The sequence below is a fragment of the Sitophilus oryzae genome, unplaced genomic scaffold (genome assembly GCF_002938485.1).
Source record: "Sitophilus oryzae breed Bouriz unplaced genomic scaffold, Soryzae_2.0 scaffold_1586_pilon_pilon, whole genome shotgun sequence".
NCBI classification, from domain to species: domain Eukaryota; kingdom Metazoa; phylum Arthropoda; class Insecta; order Coleoptera; family Curculionidae; genus Sitophilus; species Sitophilus oryzae.
This window is the reverse complement of record NW_022146265.1, coordinates 1,229,825-1,250,543: the sequence shown is the minus strand read 5'-3', so window position 1 is coordinate 1,250,543 and position 20,719 is coordinate 1,229,825. Positions and strand designations below refer to the sequence as shown.

Genomic DNA, 20,719 nt, shown 5'->3' with positions numbered 1-20,719 from the left:
TTTAATTATTGAAAATGTGTACTTGTTTTTGCCACCCAAGAGGTAAAGTACATGGCGCGTTTATTTTAACGTGGTCTCCCCGGAGGCCTACCCCACTAGATAAATTAAAAACTTTAACTTATCTGCACAAGCCCGACGGATCTGGCCCATTGATATCAAAGTCGATCGTGTCTGCTGTGCTGGACTCATCAAGGTGGTCTCCATCATACTCCATCACAAGGTGGTCTCAATCATACGTCCAACTCTTCATCTTCAGCCGCCAGAGGGATATCTACAGGCAAGTCCAACTCCTCTTCATCGGATTCGTCGAGTGACACTTCAGTGACATCACAGAATTTCCCATTGCAAAAAAATGGGAAAATCATTGAACATTTTAATCCTGCTTTTCTGCATCCGCGGGTTTTACAATAGTTGTTGGTTTTGCATTTACAGGATAAAAATGCCAATAGGGATTTTGGAGCTGAATCTTTCAACGTTGTGACTGGAGTAATGCCTGTTTTTGTTTTCTTCTTTTTCTTTTGTTTTTGTTTTCTTCCAACCCCATTCTTCGGCATCTTTGGTACGTACAACTAGACCAATGCTGAAACTGGTGGTAAGTTCGCAATGAATGCTGTCCAGCACGACATTTAATTATTCATAAATTAATGAGCAAATTAATGATACGCCACTGTTTCATGACAAAATTGAAGAAACTAAACTAAAACTAGTTTTAGTAAACACTAATCGACATTTGATTTCGGAAAATCGACTATATGTATATCCTACTTTACGCAAAATTGTAAAATTTCCAGGGATTTTGCGCCTAAACGGTTGACTTTAGCGAAAATTTTCATTGATCTTAATTTCTATTCTCTTTAATTTTGCTCTCTTCAAATTTTTGCAAAAAAGCATAGTTTTCGACATATTTACAAAATACCGATTTTGGGCGCCATCTTGGCAAGATGGCGACGCCGGCGGCAAGTCTGGGAATGTGCGTTTTATGGATTATGATTCAGAATTTTGATCCCCAATGACTGAACTACAACTGGTGCTGAATATAAGATGTGGAGTTAAAAATGTGCAGTTAGAGATATATTTCTGGTTTGTACAGTGAGACTAGTAGTTTTTAACAGACGGCGTCTAAAAAGTTGCTTAGGACATCTACAACTGTTAATACTAATATTGTCTTGTTAAGGTACATTCAAGCTGAGAGCGTCGAGCGTCGCGTCGCGTTTGAATCGCGTCCGCATGTCGAAATGGAATCAATTCACTTAACTTAAATTAGACCGTTCAGGCAGACAGCGTCGCGTTTGGTTTGGTTTGGCTATCGTCCGCTGAGTGTCGGGGTTCGAGTTCAATGGGGCGGACGCGACGCAAACGCGACGCAAACGCAGCGCAAACGCGACGGGACGCTCGACGCTCTCAGCCTGAATGTACCTTTAGACCGACTACAACTTATAGATGGTGGAACTAAGTGGAGTATTCTGTTTATTTCCCTAATACGACGTCAAATTCTGAATCATGTTGGCGACATTGTGCGAGCGAATAACGCTATCTCTTTATTATAATGTCTAAAGTTCAACACAATAGGCATCTCGATAAGATCGCATATTAAATTATTTTCCTCTCGGAATGAAAAACAGCTCCGATTTGATACGTTTTATTACGATTAATCATACGATTACTTAGTTTTTCGTTCTCGTTGAAGAGATTCCTTTATTTTTTCTAATCTCAGATTCGTTCGAAAGATATATCCAGATTGCGGTATTTCACATCAGGTATTATGCAAATACATGGCGTAGAGCAAACTTATGTAATTGATGTTGTTTTTTGCGTCTAGGCACTTTACGTGACAATAGACGACGCCGAAGAAAAAATAACATTGAAATACTGAGCTGTGAGTGGATATTGATGGGAATATCGATTTTTGATGAACTCCACGATTGCTATCAGTTTGCAAGCTGTACTTTTATTATCTATTATAATTCTAAAGAATGGAGATTTGTATTATGTCTGTAGATATTCACAAGTAAAAGTAATAGAAAAATGATGTGTATAGGTACGTATGCCCCATGCAAGTTGTAGTTAAATTCCAGCAATATCGACATTTATCTTCATTATTATTTATTATTTAATTATTTAGAGAACGTTTCAAAATGACTTGAAAGCATTGCATTTAAATTATATTAAAAGTTCATGCAATAACTTTGGCTGAGCTTATATACAGGGTGGTCCGAATTGTATTCGGGAAACTTCGGCAGCATCTTCTGCAGATAAAAACAAGTAAGAAAATTCGTATAAACTTATGTCCTAAAATAAATGCTTCCTTGCCGAGATACAGGGTGTCTCATAAAATAATGAGTGTATAATACATAAATATCAAATTAATATCTAAAAAAGAAAAAATTAATATCTAATATAAGTAAAAAATATCTAATTGTTTATGCATAGATATACCGGGTGCGTTTCAAAAGTGGCCACACCTATAACTTTTATATTTTTTAGATAAAAAAACGATATTTGGTATGTTGGTATATGACATAAATTAGGACTGATTGACACATTCAATTATTGTTTTTGGTCACTTCCTGTTTCACCGGAAATGACTACAACTTTTAATTTTTAAATGGCACCCTTGGTATTTTTTTTACTTTATTTGATAGAAAATATCACTCTGAATAGAATGACATAGCATATGTCAACTTTTGACATTTTCGCATATGCATGGTTTATTTGAAATTATAACTTGCGGTTCGTAACGAAAATTTTACTCAAAATACCAAGTGTGTGATATCAAATTATTTGTAAAAAATGCTTTTTCAAAATGTACTTATGAGCCACCCTCGTTCCATTTGAAAAAATTGAGATATGATTAAAAATACGATTTGAGCATTTTCTATTTGGTCAGGATAAGATACTAAAAACATTAGACCATCAAATCTATTTTTCCAAGGCTCCTTGATTAAGAATTAGTATTTTTAACATAGCCATGGCACTCTAGATTGAATTTTAAAATACTATGTTTTATTAAGCGAGATTGTCAAAAGTTGACATATGATATGTCATTCTATTCAGAATGTAATTTTCTATTGAATAAATTAAAAAAATACCGGAGGTGCTATTTAAAAATCAAAAGTTCTAGTCATCTCCGGTGAAACAGGAAGTGACCAAAAACAATTGAATAGGTCAATCAATCCTAATTTACATCATATACTAACATACCAAATCTCGTTTTTTATCTGAAAAAATAAAAAAGTTATAGGGGTGAGCCACTTTTGAGACACACCCGCTATAAATAGTTTAATTATCTTGATAAATAAATGAAACCGCACGTAGTTTTTTCCCCCTATAATTTTTAATTCTCAATAATGACTTTGAACAGATTATTTCATACAATATCCATTAGCACAGTTTTTGTCACGATCATATTTTTTCCCTCGATTAATAGGGACATTAATTATTATACTTGTAATACACGACTTTGATTTTGTCAGTAAATGTCAATTGCTCATGCTCATGTAGATTACTGCAATTTTTTTAACATAATTTTTGTGCGATCACTAAATTTATAATTTTTTTTACTAGGGAACTAATTATAGACATAATTTAATTTAGTAATTTGTACAGAGTGATTCTATTTTAAATGAACAAATTTATCAAGCGTTAAAAATATCTACAAGGTTAAAAGTAATCACACTCTGTTCTGTTGTAAGTAAAGGTGGGTCCGAACTTCATGGACCCAGATCCAGGTTCTAGTTTGGCCGGATCTATATCATTCTACAGGGTGGCCCAAACTGTATTCCTGAAACTTCACCAGCATATTGTGCACATAAAAATAAGTAAAAAAGACTGTATAAATGTACTAGCGTATACCAGCGAATTTGTTCGCGCCGAATTAATCATTTGTAATGGTGATGATAAAGCAAAGCAAGAATTTCCAGTAACATACAAACTGGATAAAATTTTCTCACATTTATGTCAGCATGAGAAAAAACAATATGGCGATATTATTATATAACTTGGTAATATTTGAGAGGTAGTTTCATTTCGTTGGATTTTGATTTTCGAAAAACCCGTTTTCCAAAAATAAGCTTTTTACGTCAAGCAGTTTAAGCAGAATCGTGGTTAAGAAATTACCCAACTTTTTGGAACACCCAGTATGATCTTTTATAAAATTTCAAAATATGTAAAAAAACCAAATAAATTATACTTGTCCAAGCGTTTTCTCGAAAAATTAACCGTTTTTTAAATAACAAATATTGTAATATTTGAGGGGCGTTTTCACCCTCTTGAAATTTGAGATTCGAGAAACCCCTCCTTATCGAACCTCTACACCCCACAGTCAATCCGTTTGCCAAAAATCAGCTTTAAACGTCAAGCAGTTTAAGCAGAATCGTGATTACTCAATTGTCATATTTTATGAAACACCCTGTATAAATTTCAAAAAAAATCTTAAAATATGTAAAACAACAAAATAAAATATACGTGTTTAAGAGTTTTCCGAAAAACTCACCGGTTTTTAAATAAAAAATATTTTAATATTTGAGGGATAGTTTCACCCCCATAGAATTCGAGTTTCGAAAAATCCCTTCTTATCGAACCTCTACACCCTAAAGTCAATCTGTTTTCCAAAAATCAGCTTTTTACGTCAAGCGTTTTAAGCAGGATCGTGATTAATCAATGACCAGAAACACCCTGTATACATTTTTAAAAAATCTTAAAATATGTAAAAAAACAAAATAAAATATACGTGTTTAAGCGTCTTTTCTGAAACTTGACCGTTTTTTCAATAAAAAATATTGTAATATTTGAGGGGTGATATCACCCTCTTGGAACTGGAATTTCGAAAAATCCCTTCTTATCGAACCTCTACACCCTAGAATCAACCTGTATGCCAAAATTGTGGTTTGAGCAGGATCGTGATTAATCAGTATGTCAGTCACTTAAGGATTTTATATATTAGTATAGATGTCCGAAAATGCTTAGTTTTGGGGATACAGGGTGTACATTTTTATTTCGATTTTTCCAAATTATTTCTGAATTAAACTAAACATTACATATTTGGATAAAAATTGGTGTCTGGGAATTTTTTGACATGAGAAATTTAATTTTTATGTCAATATGATTCCTATTTATAGAGAGTGCCACCCAAAGAGTGCCACCTATACATTTTTAACTGGTTTGAAGAGTAGTAACTTTTCCTCCGAACCTGTATAAAACGAGTAAAAGATATACATACATTTACGACGTTTTTTACGTAAAAAAGGTCTCTTGGTAAAAATGGCTACGAGTAATGGTTCTCGAGATATTTTGAATCGAAATTATCAATACCTGTCATCATTGACATAAATTAAACATGTTGAATAAATAGTTATTAGACTGAAATCATAAATTTGAAATGTTTTTGTGTCCAAAGTTCAACAGAAACTGTTTTATCATTATTTTTTCGAGGAAAAATTTATGATTAATTTGAAAAAACAAAGAGTTCCAAAATTTATCATTTTAGTCAAATAATTATCTACTCAACATTTTTATTTTTTGTCAATAAAGACATCTATTGACTATTTCCATTCTAAATATCTTAAGAACGGTTGCTCGTAGCGATTTTTATCAAGAGACATTTTTTACGTAGAAAATCACGGAAATGTATATTTTTTCACTTAGTAGTTTTATACAGGTACGGACGAAAAGTTATTACTCTTCAAAACAGTTAAAACACGTGTAGGTGGCGCCCTTTACAAATGGGAGTCATATTGACATCAAAATCAAATTTCTCGTGTCTAAAAATTTCCAGACACCAATTTTTATCTAAATATTGAAGTTACTTTCTACACCCTGTATCTCCGAAACTAAGCATTTTAGGACATACATTTATATATAATTTTTTTACTTACTTTTATCTGCAGAATATGCTGCCGAAGTTTCCGGAATACAGTTCGGACCACCCTGTTCGGACCACCCTGTTCGGACCATCAACTAAATTTTGTTTTGCATGAAGCAATTCGCGTTAAAAAGTTTTGTTGTTCGTTAAGAAAATCTAATGTTTACCTTTTGTCAAAATCTTACGACCTGATCTTCTGAGCTGTTCTATTTATTTAGTAGAGGTACCTTAAGGTTCAAATTTAAGGCCACGAGGCAAAGTTTTACGAACTTTACATTCTAGTGAAAGATAGTCGAGACACAATTACAGCCTTCTATCAAAACTACCGCATAGGAATTGCTTCACAACTATGTAGTTTTGTGAAATATAACAGTTAGCTGAAAATCCAAAAATATTATGAAATTACATTTTCTAACTGTTTCTTCCTTTTCGCGTAGTTTTGCCATTAACTGATTTCGTCTCTCCTGTCCTTGACTGAGATCATTATAGATGGTACTGATGGTATCTAATGATAACCCCATTACATGCCGATGATGCCAAAATACCATACCACTTATTGCAATTAAATTGAATTTTGAACTATAAACATATCTAGCACCGAGGTCGATAGAGCACTTTAGACCTAGTACGGGTCATCTACTATAATTTCTTCGTGACACACGTTTGGCACCTTGTGAAGTGTGAAGAAGACTTAATTATATACAAAAAATATATTTTAGGATCGGAAAAAAATAGAGTGGCCTTTAAAATATTAAATGAAAATCTATAGTAGTTTTTCTTGGACTGGTCCTTCAAAAATGTTCAGAGTGAAAATAGATTTTAGAAATATGATTTTTTAGGTCCTTACTTAATAACTTAAAGAATACATTACTTTATTTATTTTTTATAACTTATTATCTATTATTATTATTTATTTTTATAGAATTTTCATTTATTTTTTTTTCTTTAATGAAAGTAAATTCGTCGCTTTTCTTTTTTTACTGTTATTTTTGAACTGGAAGATCGTGTTTGCGGTTCTTGACTTCGTGCCCTGTCAAAATTCTAAACGCGTTGTCGTCACAAAATAGATTGCACGCTTTTGCTTTCCCAGAAAGCCCTATAACCACTGGCGTAGAGACAATATAGTACAGTATATAATACATAAATGCAGATAAGATAATATACATGCAGATAAGATGCAGATAGATAAAACAATGCAATTTTTGATTGTTGATCAGTTTTTTTTTGTTGACACAATAGAATATACATCTGATATAAATATTAGCCCCGCCACAAAAAGTATCATTTTTACTCCTAATAAAGCAATATATTATTTTTTTCAAACATCACAAAAGTGTTAATTTTTGCGACGTCATATTGACAATATAAAAAAAGTCATTTTAACGCCTAGGCATAAAAGTAATAAAAGTACGAAAATATACTATTAAACTGACATAAAGTGTCAATTTCAACGAGCGTAACCATAGTTTCTCGATATATAATTCCTTACGACATATTACTTTTAAATCATTGTATATTATTTGGAACACTTAAAATTGTTTAAAAAATTTTTTGAAATGTTTAAAAAAAATAGCATGTTCTATTCGTATTAAAAATGACTTTTTGTGCCTCGCCTGTAAAAGTAATTTTGACTCCTATGCATAAAAGTAAAGCACTTTTACGCCTAACCATAAAAGTACAAAAATATATTATTAAACTGACATTAAGTGTAAATTCAACGAGTGTAACCATAGTTTATCAAACCAATTATATGCTTACAAGATGTTACTTTTAAATCTTTTATATTATTTGGGACGTTTGAAATTGTTTAAAAAATTATTTGTGACGTTTGAAAAAAATAGCAAGTTCTATTCAGAGTAAAAATGACTTTTTGTGCCTCGCCTGTAATGTCAAACGTACAGCCTTGCCACAAAAAGTGTCATTTTTACTCCTAATCAAACAATTTTTTTCCAAAAGTCACAAATGTATTAATTTTTGCGACGTGATTGAAAATATATAAAAGTAATTTTAACGCCTAGGCCGAGGTCTAGGCATAAAAGTAAAGAACTTTTAGGCCACAAAAGTACGAAAATATATTATTAAACTGACATAAAGTGTCAAATTCAGTAAGTGTAACTATGGTTTCTCGATATATAATTATTTGCAAGATATTATTTTTAAATCTTTTATTATTTACAACGTTTGAAATTGTTTAAAAATTATTTGTAAACGTTTGAAAAATAGCACATGTTCTATTCAGAATAAAATTACTTTTTGTGCCTCGCCTTAATGTCAAACGTACAGCCTTGCCACAAAAAGTGTCATTTTTACTCCTAATCAAACAATTTTTTTCCAAAAGTCACAAATGTATTAATTTTTGCGACGTGATTGAAAATATATAAAAGTAATTTTAACGCCTAGGCCGAGGTCTAGGCATAAAAGTAAAGAACTTTTAGGCCACAAAAGTACGAAAATATATTATTAAACTGACATAAAGTGTCAAATTCAGTAAGTGTAACTATGGTTTCTCGATATATAATTATTTGCAAGATATTATTTTTAAATCTTTTTATTATTTACAACGTTTGAAATTGTTTAAAAAATTATTTGTAAACGTTTGAAAAAATAGCATGTTCTATTCAGAATAAAAATTACTTTTTGTGCCTCGCCTGTAATGTCAAACGTACAGCCTTGCCACAAAAAGTGTCATTTTTACTCCTAATCAAACAATTTTTTTCCAAAAGTCACAAATGTATTAATTTTTGCGACGTGATTGAAAATATATAAAAGTAATTTTAACGCCTAGGCATAAAAGTAAAGCACTTTTAGGCCACAAAAGTACGAAAATATATTATTAAACGGACATAAAGTGTCAAATTCAGTAAGTGTAACTATGGTTTCTCGATATATAATTATTTGCAAGATATTATTTTTAAATCTTTTTATTATTTACAACGTGTGAAATTGTTTAAAAAATTATTTGTAAACGTTTGAAAAAAGAGCATAAAACAATGTTATTATCATATACTTTTGTGCATCATTAAATGATACCTTACAGCATACAATTACTTTCACCTATTAAATTAATAATTTTTAATAATATATGGTACTAAAATAATCATAATATCGTAGACTGATCTTTTTTCATACGCATTGACCGTTATGGTACGACTCTGGTTAGGTATACCCAGAAGACGGTACTCTTTACGCGCTCAATTACACTATTATGTCATTGGTTGACAGTCGATATTTTTCAACCAACTGACTTGAAATTGGACCAAAGCTGATTAGAAATTTAATTTATTACCCTGTAACTTCATTTAGACCATCGCAATTAGTGGTTTTAATTCAGCTTCATTCAATGACATTTTAGTTTACGATCATTCACAATGTCTAGTGGAAAATACAATACAGTATTATATATACTATTATAGCACAATAATTAGTGGAAAAGTTAAAGGTTTGATAACTTTTTCTACTAATTGAAAACGTCTACCACTAATTTTGACATTTGAATGCTTACATTGAAATTAAAGGAACAAACTCCTGCGCTAATTGAAACCACTAATTTATTCAACTAATTGCGAGGTTCTGAATGAAGCTTGTTAGTAAATTCCTTCTTTCAAGTGTGTATAAAATATTTTGACTTAAAGCTAAATAAATTAGTGGTTTCAATTATCGTAGAAGTTTGTTCTTCTAATTTGAAAGTATGTATTCACAATGTTAAAATTAGTGGTAGGAATTTTCAATTAGTGGAAATCCGTCAAGAGAAAATGTTGTTAGAAATTAGAAATCAAAAGTTTATTGTTTTATAAGCTAAATATTAGGCTTTCTCTATGGATACAACTGCTTACCGCAATCGTTGCTAGGATTCTATTAATTTTAATTGTGTTTTTTAGACACTGTGAATGATCCTAAACTAAAAAGTATAAAGTGTAATTGAAACCACTAATTGTGAGGTTCTAAATCAAGCTTAATTACACAGATACACCCGGTGCGTCTCAAAAATGGCTAACCCCTATAACTTTTTTATTTTTTCAGGTAAAAAACGAAACTTGGTATGTTAGTATATGACAAATTAACATTGATTGACGTATTCAATTATTTTCGGCCACTTTCTGTTTTACCCATTGAATAAGAAGACTAAGGAAGGAGCATATCAAAAATCTTAGGTCCACCGCGATGGGCCTCAAATATGGCCGACTTAAATTCCGGTTTATCAGTGCCGTTCTAATTTTATTTAAAAAATGTAAAACTATGATGTAGGGTAGACGTGGGGTAGACCCAATATTTTTTTTTTATTTTACGTTGTGAATAAATGTTGGTAGTTATTAAAATTGTTATAAAATATAAAATTCAAATAAAAATAGATAAGTTATAATAATTATCTATAACCATAAACATCCGATACGCTACTGATGCAGGTAAGTCAAATTGACGTATCTAAATTCTTTGACATCTAATCTTTGACAAGTAGTAAATAAAAGCAAAAATGCAAGAAAAAATATATAATTAGTTAATTTAAGTGAATTTCACAAATGATCGGTTTACTACACGCATGTATATTATATAGTCACTTACTAGCGAAAAGTTGTTCCATTATTTCACTCGATTTTTGCTGAGATCTACCGCACGCTACACAACCAACTATTTTAGAGTATTTTTCGATAAATCGCGATAGTGTCACTGTTAATTTAAGTTCTGCCACAATTTCCATCTAGATTTACTACCTTTATACAACTATCAGTAGTACAATAAATAATAAATATCATAAAATAAGCTCCGTAAAGACTGACAAATCCACAAGATTTCAAATCAAATTCAAATGTGTCAAATGAATCGTCAAACAGAACTGTCAAGGATCCCCACCCTAGAGTGCTTTTTCCGCCCACCATGCATGAATACATGGATAGCATTATGCTCCTTCCTTAGTCTTCTTATTCAAAGGTTTTACTGGAAATGAATACAACTTTTGATTTTTAAACGCCAGCCTCGGTATTTTTTACTATATTCGATAGAAAATGCCACTCTGAATAGAACGACATATCCAGACATATCATATATGTCATCTTCTGACATTTTCGAATATGGTTTATTTGAAATTGCAACAAGCGGTTCATAACTACAATTTGACTCGGAAAACCTTGTATTTTAAATTTGCTTAGAATAACATAGGTACCGAACGATTCTATCTGTGTTTGCTGACTGGGAAAATAAGTACCAAAAATCGTCACTGGCTCCTGGACTATAAACGAAGATAATTAATAATTATTGTCAGGTATCGCATGATATTCTAGATAGTTATCGAAAGAAGACCTGAAAATATATATATAATATATATATATATATATATATATATATATATATATATATATATATATATATATATATATATATATATATATATATATATATATATATATATATATATATATATATATATATATATATATATATATAAATTTAACATTTAACAATTCTTTGTTCTTATATTAATGACAAAATTTATTGTCCTTCTATATGTATTGTTTATTTTACTTTATACTGTACATAAAACGATACATACATGAATGTCTATTATTTCACAGTAGATACTCTGATTTAAAGAGATGATGAGCGGGAACCATCTTCGAAGATCTTCCCCACCGTATACGTCAGTTGTTCTGTGACGAATATTTTTTCTTCGCTCCTAGTGGGTGATCCGCCGAAGAAAATGGGGCAATTTCGGTTCATATATAAACAAACGGATCATCTTCGACGTTCAGTTGTCAATTGGGTTAGGATTACCCTGAGTGGTTCATTATACAGGGGTGGCTAGGGTGAGTTTCATTTATTAAATCATTTATTTAATCAATTATATTTTTGTCGTGGTCTTTTAATCACAGGTATTTTGTTTTTGTTTATAGTTTTCTTTTTTTATACTTTATACTGTGCGAGTTTCTATCTTAAATAAGTTCAGTTAATAATCAATTAAAAACATTTTGAGGGTAGGCATGTCAAGTTATACCTGTGCGACAAATATCTACCAAACTTTTATTTTTGTACTTTAAAATATACATATTTAATGAATATTATTTAATCAAAAAAATCTAATTCAAATTCATATTTGTAATTCAATTATTTTTTTTATCATTTTATACAGGGTGCAAACCTAAAGTATGTATTTCAGTAAAATATTTCAACTTCTACAAGGTCACTTAAAAAATTGTGAGTGGATCGGAATGATATTTTTTAAATGGAACACTCTGTAAGTATATTTTTGGATTCCTTTCTGATCACTTTACATTATCCTAAAATATTATTAAATATGTTTTGATAGTTTCAGAAGTTTCAGAGATATTAATAAATAAATTAAAAAAATATATTTTTCCACCTTTTATAAAAAAAATTATTAAAAATACAAGAAATGTACTGAAATCAAAACTATACTAGATATTTACTACTACAAACTTTCTAAATTTATAATAGTTTTTCTTCGGTTTTTGTAAATGGAACACTCTGTATATTTTTTTTGAATAGAACATTTTTTGTACATAAAGTATTTCAAAATTTTTAACGGTTTTGCGGATATTCGATGCGAATATTTTATTACATGTGGGTTTTTCAACAGTAATTTTGTATCAAAGCCACCTAATGATTTTCTTTCTGGTGTTTTCCCGTTGAAAGAACCATATGCAATAAAAACGCGAATATTTAGGAAACTGCTAAAAATTTTAAATAAATATTAAATTTAAAATAAAAACGAAGAAAAATTATTTTATATTTTAGAAAATTTGGCATAGAATTTTGAACATCCTGTATGGTTTAAGATTACAATATTTATAACAAAGTAAGTACAAACTAACTGTAGTAAAGACCTACTATAGTTTAGATTTCGGGACATTTCTTGTATTTTTAATATTTTTTTTTTAAAAAGGCTGAAAAAATATATTTTTTATTTATTTATTAATATCTCTGAAACTATCAAAACATATTTAATAATATCTTAGGAAAATGTAAAATGATCAGAAAGGAAGCCAAAAATGTAATAATATACAGGTTGTTCCATTTAAAAAAAATATCCCGATCTTCTCACACATTTTTGAGAAATAAATAATATTTATTTTTTATTGCAGAAATCATGAAGGAATGGAAATATTTTGGAATAGGTAAAACAATGACAATAATTATTTTGTATATAAATATATATGAGATATACAGTGTGATCGAAAAAAAGTCCAGTTGGCTGGGAAATGACGATTGATAACACATTTCCCGTATAAATTTACATATAAAATGACAGCGAACTTCATTTTATAGCCATCGCTGACGCCGTTTTTTTTTCAATCATACGGTATAATATTTAAATTCAATATGTACATTTTCTCAAATATATTCTTCTTTATGTAGTCTGTCCAACGAAAGGATCCGTGTCTGTCATTTCACTTTACATCAAAGTTTTATTTTCTGTCATTTTTCGATGCTGTCGTCTATCGAAATTAATTCTGACTCGATGGACAGACTATACCTGGCAATTTATTTTCAGATATGTTTAATAAAACATATCTACTGTATAATTTGGCATTATAAAATGACAATTTATTGTTAAATATATGTTCATCTTATCAAGTTCTCATGTAATATTAGAACAATCTTTAAAAAGTTCAATTTCAATCTTCTAAAAATTATTATTCAAACTTATTCAAGCCTAATGCTTGTTTTTTGTGTACTATTTTCAGGACATCTAATTATACAGGGTGAGTCTTAAATAAGTGCAAATATGTTTAGGGGTAGTACATTTCGATCCCAGAAACACGTCTATGAAGCTTTTTTCGCGAAAAAAAAAATTGTGAAAATTTAGAATTTTTTTAAAAAAATTTTGGAATTTTTTTAAATTTTTAGTTAAAAAACATAATATCCTTATAATATGACAACATAAGTAGTAAATTAAATTTACAAGAAAGAAAACCTTGAAAAGATCCAATGGTGCTCAAAATGTAAGGAAAAAATATATATTTTTTTTGAATTTTTCAAAGTAAAATATCTCTGTTATTTTGGACCTGTTTGAAAAGCGGCGAAGAGAAAATATGTTTCTTTTATCGAGATCTACCAGCCATGAAAATATTTGCACTTTTTTAAGACTGACCCTGTATATGATACTCTTCTTATGAAATAATAAAATATAACATCTTAAATAAATAAATAACTAACAGAAAATGTATATAATGATTTTAGATTATCTTTTATTGGCTATTGTTAGATCTGATAGGAAGTGTCTAAACGATGCTATCTTTCAAATGCCTGAAATCATACAGTTACATAACTAAAAATCGTTTTCAGTGTTTTTATTGAACTTCAATCGAAATTTGATCACGAATATGTAATATCTTCTCTTTGTTACATTATTTTCTATTTTTCTTCAATAAGAAAATACGAGAGATTCATTCAAACATTCCTCTTGTATGTGAACTAGTGCAGTAGCTTCACGATTTGATGTTAATTTCACTAGTCTAAGTAAATATTTATGTTGCAAAAGAATGAATGATTTTTTATTATTTCGATAACAGTATTCTCACGTATTACATACGTTATATAATACCGACGTTAGTTTATTTATATTGTATACCAAAGACATTCAGAGCATTTTCTATAACTTCCATACCGTTATGTCGAAAAGGAAAACGGCGTCACAGTAGTCTTCGAAGTGACAATCCAGTATAATCTGTCTAACTGAATAAAAATTACTAATTAAAGACAAGAGATAAACAATATTTTTTGAATATTTTGGATTCTTCTCTGGAAAAGTTTTTCTTTTTACCAAATAAGATATTAAATTCGTAAGTTCAAAAGCCTCTGTGGCGCCTTTTTTAAAATAGGTACAGCATGTTTTAATAATGTTTATTTTTGTGTTTATATAGCTCTGTTGGCGATAATCACTCCAATATCGGTAAGTACAGTAAAATGTATCTAATAATGTATATTCGATACCAATTAAACTTTTAGTTAGCTAATCGAGGGCGCGATTTTTAAATTCATTGTTGCCAAACCATGGACTTTTCGGCACCGGGCTGTGTAACTGGAATTTAAATTTCTCGCTGGGAATTCAGGTGGTAGATCTGCTGTAAAAAATGTCAAGTTGCCGCATTTAATTATTTTTATTTCCTGACATTGTCATTCTTCTTGACACTTCAGTTTTGTATTACGATTTTTTGGTTTAAATAAATAATGTTGTGATACTTTAAATAGATATATTATACGGATACTTAAAAACTTTTACTAGCAGACCTTGCAGTCGAACATTGTTCTTTTTAGAACCTCTTTTAGTGCGAAGTGTACTAGATACAGTTTAATAGTCGTAAAAACTCATCGCAACTTTATTAGAATATTTTGAACGGGGAAGCGGTAGAATGGCCCTTTCCGTCCCCTAAGTGCTATTAAGAAGTTTTGTTGATGTCAATAATAACTGTTTATATATTTATAATTAATTTATTTTTGTTTCCTAAAATATTTTGATTAAAAGAAAATATGTAAAAGTGGGCAACGCTATGCCAGTCAAGCTTAATCACGTGACTAAAAGTATATTTGGTATGAACTATATATAAAAATGTATCTAATAATGTATAGCTTATATCGTTAATTTAATCATTTGCCTAAAACTATTAAGCTTTATTTTATTATCTTCCTAACACTAATCCTCAATTTTTTGTTTAGTCTCAACAAGGGTATAATTACCCCACTCCTTCAAAACCATTCAATGGAGGAGCTAGCCAAGCACCCGTTGACTATACTCCACCTACCAACGGTTATCCATCATCAACAAATGGAAGTCCACATCCGCCCACACCTGGTGGTTTCCCAACACCATCTTCTGGAGATTTTTCAAGACCATCTTCTAGAGGATATCCAAGTTCAACCGCTAGTACTTCTTCTGGAGGGTACCCTACACCGACATCCAGTTCATATCCTGACGTAACACAAAATGGATACCCTAGTCATTCGAATGGACATCGTCCGGGGGGTTATTCAAGTCAAGGTGGTAGTTCGTATCCAGCTCAACCAACAGGAGGATATCCAAGTGGTCAGAATGGATTTAGAGATGGGCAAAATGGACATGGAGGTTCCACAACACCGAAATATTCAGGAAATGGTTATTCTTCCCAAAACGGATATTCAAGTGTTCCTCGAGGTCCTACATCACCAACTTATACTTCTTCAGGTATGTTGATGACTAAGGAATGAGTATATAAACAAAGTTTACTAGACAATGAAGGAGTTTCAATATGGCTGATTTGATTTTCGGTTAGTCAATGGCAATCGATTATTTTTGTGAATTTCGATATCCAAATAATAACAATAGTTTATTGTTTTATTAGCAGTAAAAATGATACTTCTTGTGGCGAGGCTGTACGTTTGACATAACAGTGACAGTGAGCAGTGAGTTTTTAAACAATTTCAAACGTTGTAAATAATATAAAAAGATTTAAAAGTAATACTGTATTCCGGAAACTTATATTCTGCAGATATATTCTGCAGCATATTCTGCAGATAAAAATATGTAAGAAAGTTCGTATAAATGTATGTCCTAAAATGGCTTAGTTTCAAAAATACAGGGTGTAGAAATTTCATTTTTATTTCGATTTTTTCCAAATAATTTCTGAAGTAACGTCAATATTTGGATGAAAATTGGTGTCTGGGAGTTTTTTGATATGAGAAATTTGATTTTGATGTCAATATGACTTCTACTTGTAGAAGGCGCCACCTACATATTTTTTAACTGGTTTAAAGAGTAATAACTTTTTTTCCGTACCTGTATGAAACTACTGAGTAAAAAAATATACATTTACGACATTTTTTTACGTAAAATAGGTCCCTTAGTAAAAATCTCTACAAGTAATGGTTCTCGAGATGTTTGGAATCGAAATTATCAATAGGTACCTCTCATCATTGACATAAATTAAACATGTTGACTAAATAGTTGTTAGACTGAGATCATACATTTGAAATGTTTTTGTGCCAAAACTTCAACAGAAACTGTTTTATCATCATTTTTTTCGCAGAAAAATTTATGCTTAATTTAAAAAAATTAAAATTTCCCAAATATATAATTTCAGTCAAATAACTACCTATCTACTCAACCTAAAAACCTCTAAATATTTCGAGAACGGTTGCTGGTAGCAATTTTTACCAAGATACATTTTTTACGTAGAAAGTCACGGAAATGTATATTTTTCCCACTGTAGGTTTATACAGGTACGGACGAAAAGTTATTACTCTTCAAAACAGTTAAAACACATGTACGTGGCGCCCCCTAAAAATAGGAGTCATATTGACATCAAAATCAAATTTCTCATGTCAAAAAACTTCCGGACACCAATTTTCATCCAAATATTGACTTTGCTTCAGAAATTATTTGGAAAAAATCGAAATAAAAATGAAAGTTCCACACCCTGTATCTCCAAAACTAAGCATTTTAGGACATACATTTATATGAACTTTTTTACTTATTTTTATCTGCAGAATATGCTGCCGAAGTTTCCGGAATACAATTCGGACCACTCCGTATATCGAGAAACTCCGGTTACGTTCGTTGAATTTGACACTTTATGTCAGTTTAATAATGTATTTTCGTACTTTAATGCCTAGGCGTTAAAATTACTTTTTTATATTGTCATTGTCAATCACGTCGCAAAAATTAATACTTTTGTGACATAATTGTCTGTAAATTAAGATGACAGATAGCTGTCACTGTAAGAGATCATCTCATAAGAAAAACTATAATAACTAATAATAACTACAATTCCTTCAAAGAAAAAGTCATAAATTAATGAAATAAAAACATAAAACTAGAATAAAAAAATAATTTGCTAGTTCTTGGTGTACTCTTCATAACATATAATTACTTACTAATGAAAAAAAAATTCCACTATACTCCATTTCTTTTTGTCTGCAGTCTGCACATTGAATGAACATAATCGCATACTGAACAAAGTAATTATATTTGAAAGGTCTAAGATTCACAATAATCTTAGATACTGTAAATCAAGTCCTAAGCAATGTGTTTCCAGCTTTGTACACTTTCCATAAAACCAATTATGTATAATTATTATAAAAATACACAAAAAATATAATATAGAATAAAGGCAGAAAAAAACTCGCAAAAATTTAAATTTACAAAGAAGAAAGTCTGAAAAGGATATTTCCAATTTTTTCATTTATTATGTATGATTTTCGACCTCTTTCATAGTACTTTTATTCAGTGTTCTATTATAACGCAACACCACAGCAAGACATTCTAACATTTAAATATATTGTAAAGGTTATCCAGCATCTCAGCCATCTCAAGGAGGACCATCTTCTCCAACTTCTTATCCTGAACAATTCAACAGACCTAGTCAGAATCAAGGTATTAACGTTTGAACTTTCTAAATCGTACGTTAATAATTTATTATTTTCTTTAGGTCAATTCCCATCACCCTCTCCCGATTCTACGGAATACCCATCACCCACAGTTTCTGGATTTCCAAGTGAACGACCTACAAGTTATCAAAATGGCCAGACTGGATATTCAGGTGGTCATAATGGTCATCCAGCTGGTCAAAATAGTTTTCCAAGTAGTCAGAATGGAAAAGGGGATATTTCTGGACAAACTCGACAGTTTATTGAAGAATTTGAGCCTGCTCCAGAAGCTGAAAGTTCTTCCCCTAATGAACCAGACACAAACGAAGTCGATTACTCGGCAATCTCTGGCCAACCGGATGTTGATTATCCAATATTAGCATCTGCGCCAGAAACGTCGTTCCGATGTGACCAACAACAATATCCTGGATACTACGCGGACCTTGAAACCAGATGCCAGGTTTTTCATATATGCACCAACAATAAAACTTACGATTTTCTTTGTCCTAACGGTACTATTTTCCACCAGGAATTCCTGGTATGCGTGTGGTGGCACGAGTTCGATTGTAACTCGGCACCCTCTTTCTACGGAGTCAACGCGGATCTCTATGACTACTCTTTCACCGGCGCGCAACAGCAAACAGGTGCCATTCCCGCAGGAGACGATAGTTTCGGAGGACCCTCCAGAGAGTTTGAACAAAATCTCGATGCTCAAACGCCTACAAATGGACATGGGCCTGGTGAACCTGTGAATGGTCAAGGTAGTTTTGTAAAATCAATATAAGTTACAAGATCTAAAAATTATTTTTCCGATTTCTAGCTTCACAAGGCAAATACGAGCCTCAGGGTCCTAGCAGCCAGCAGGTACCTTTCCAATCTACTCAAGCACCTAGAAGATATGAAGGAACTTCTCAAGGATATCCTGGAAGTCAGTTACAACGCCAAAATGGTCATCAGACCACTCAACCACCTGAAAGATACGATGGAGATATTCAAGGATATCCTGGACGTCAAAGCCAAAGTTCTGATAGGCAATATATCCCTCCGCAGTCAACTCAGTTACCTGGAAGATATGATAAAAGTCAAGGATATCCTGAACAGAGGCCTACACAGTCAACGCAGTTTGCTGGCCAAAATGGAGGATATCATGATAATCAACCACAAGGTTCTAACGGCCAACAGAGACCTTCACTGACTACTCAAATTCCTAGAGGTCATGAAGGTGCTTCGCAGGGTTATCCTGGACAACAAAATGTTATTCCATCGACTCAGCCACCCAGACAGTATCAATCTCAAGGCGCTAATGGTCGACATAGACCTTCACAAACAACACAGACGCCGGAAAGATATAATGGTGTTTCTGAAGGATACCCATCCGGTAGACCTTACGAGGACTCTGGACAGCAAAGACCTATTCAGTCGACTGAAACACATGGACAATATCCAGAATATCCTGGAGGCCAGCCGGGACAACAACCTTTCCAATCTGGTCAAGCACCTAAACAGTACAAAGAAACTTCTCAGGATTATCCTGATTCCTCAAATGAAATATCTAACGGACACCGTAGACCTTTGCAAACAACTCCGTCATCAAGAAATGGATATTTACCACCCAGACCTAGTCAAGCACCTGGGGATGACCGATATTCGACCAATCGACCATCCCCACAACAAAATGGTTATTCTAGAAATGGCAATGGACACAATGGGCAATATCCAGCTTCGGAAACGTCTAACGGTGGGACATATCCGACTACACAGGGTCCTAGAATACCAACACAAATTCCTGCAAGAGATTATTTACCTCCATTACGAAAATAAGAGGTAATATAGAATAGTGTTTACTAGTAAATAAGTATAAAATCATGAAATATTACTTTGAGACTTACTTACATTCTACATGATATGATTTATTCTTCGTTTGGAACATGAGATTTCATGACTCATTTTGATGCATTTTTTATGATTGTATACTATTCTCTCTCTTGAGATTGTTTGGTTCCTTATTTTTGTTTAGTTTTTGTTCCAATTAGTTTCAGTTATTTTAAATAGAATAATAGAAATAATTATAATTGTAATGAATAACTCTAACTGAAATATCCCAGTTTAGAAATAGATCTAGGATCTAGGTTCCTCGCTATGCCAGGATATTGGCAAGAACACTGATTAAATAATTGTTGTTTTATCATAGCAACAGTATACAGGGTGTCCCAGGCAGCGTGCATTAGAAGCTTCTAGAGAATTACAAGATCTACCAATTAAAAATATTTTCAATAAAGCGACACTTTCGGAAATACCGGAAGTCGACAGCAACTTTCTTATTTTAAATGGGTACCCCCATTTTTTATTACATACTTAAGTTCTCTGTAAAATTTTATGAATTTTGATAGCAAACACTCTATACATATAGAGATATACAGATAGAGAGATATATACATAGCATTAACCGTTTTTTTGAAGAAAAAAATATTTAAAATTTTTGGAGGAAAAAAACTGCTTGTCAAA

The 20,719-nt window shown here is 31.5% G+C and overlaps 1 protein-coding gene across 1 annotated transcript; it reads left to right on the top strand.

Annotated features, from left to right (window-relative positions):
• The first annotated feature begins 1,991 nt into the window (after positions 1-1,991).
• Positions 1,992-20,143, top strand: LOC115879782 (trithorax group protein osa-like). Its single transcript, XM_030896769.1, has 8 exons — positions 1,992-2,038; positions 11,428-11,658; positions 12,955-12,987; positions 14,737-14,765; positions 15,530-16,034; positions 18,135-18,221; positions 18,277-18,975; positions 19,035-20,143. The coding sequence occupies exons 3-8, from the start codon at positions 12,960-12,962 to the stop codon at positions 20,033-20,035; spliced, it is 2,349 nt and encodes a 782-aa protein (XP_030752629.1). The 5' UTR covers positions 1,992-2,038; positions 11,428-11,658; positions 12,955-12,959; the 3' UTR covers positions 20,036-20,143.
• Positions 20,144-20,719: the final 576 nt, after the last annotated feature.

Excerpts from the sequence above, each read along its gene's own strand:
- LOC115879782 (XM_030896769.1), top strand. The coding sequence starts at position 12,960 with ATGAAGGAATGGAAATATTTTGGAATAG. Across the intron at positions 12,988-14,736 it reads ATGGAAATATTTTGGAATAG|CTCTGTTGGCGATAATCACT; the intron begins GTAAAACAATGA and ends GTGTTTATATAG. Across the intron at positions 18,976-19,034 it reads TGAACCTGTGAATGGTCAAG|CTTCACAAGGCAAATACGAG; the intron begins GTAGTTTTGTAA and ends TCCGATTTCTAG.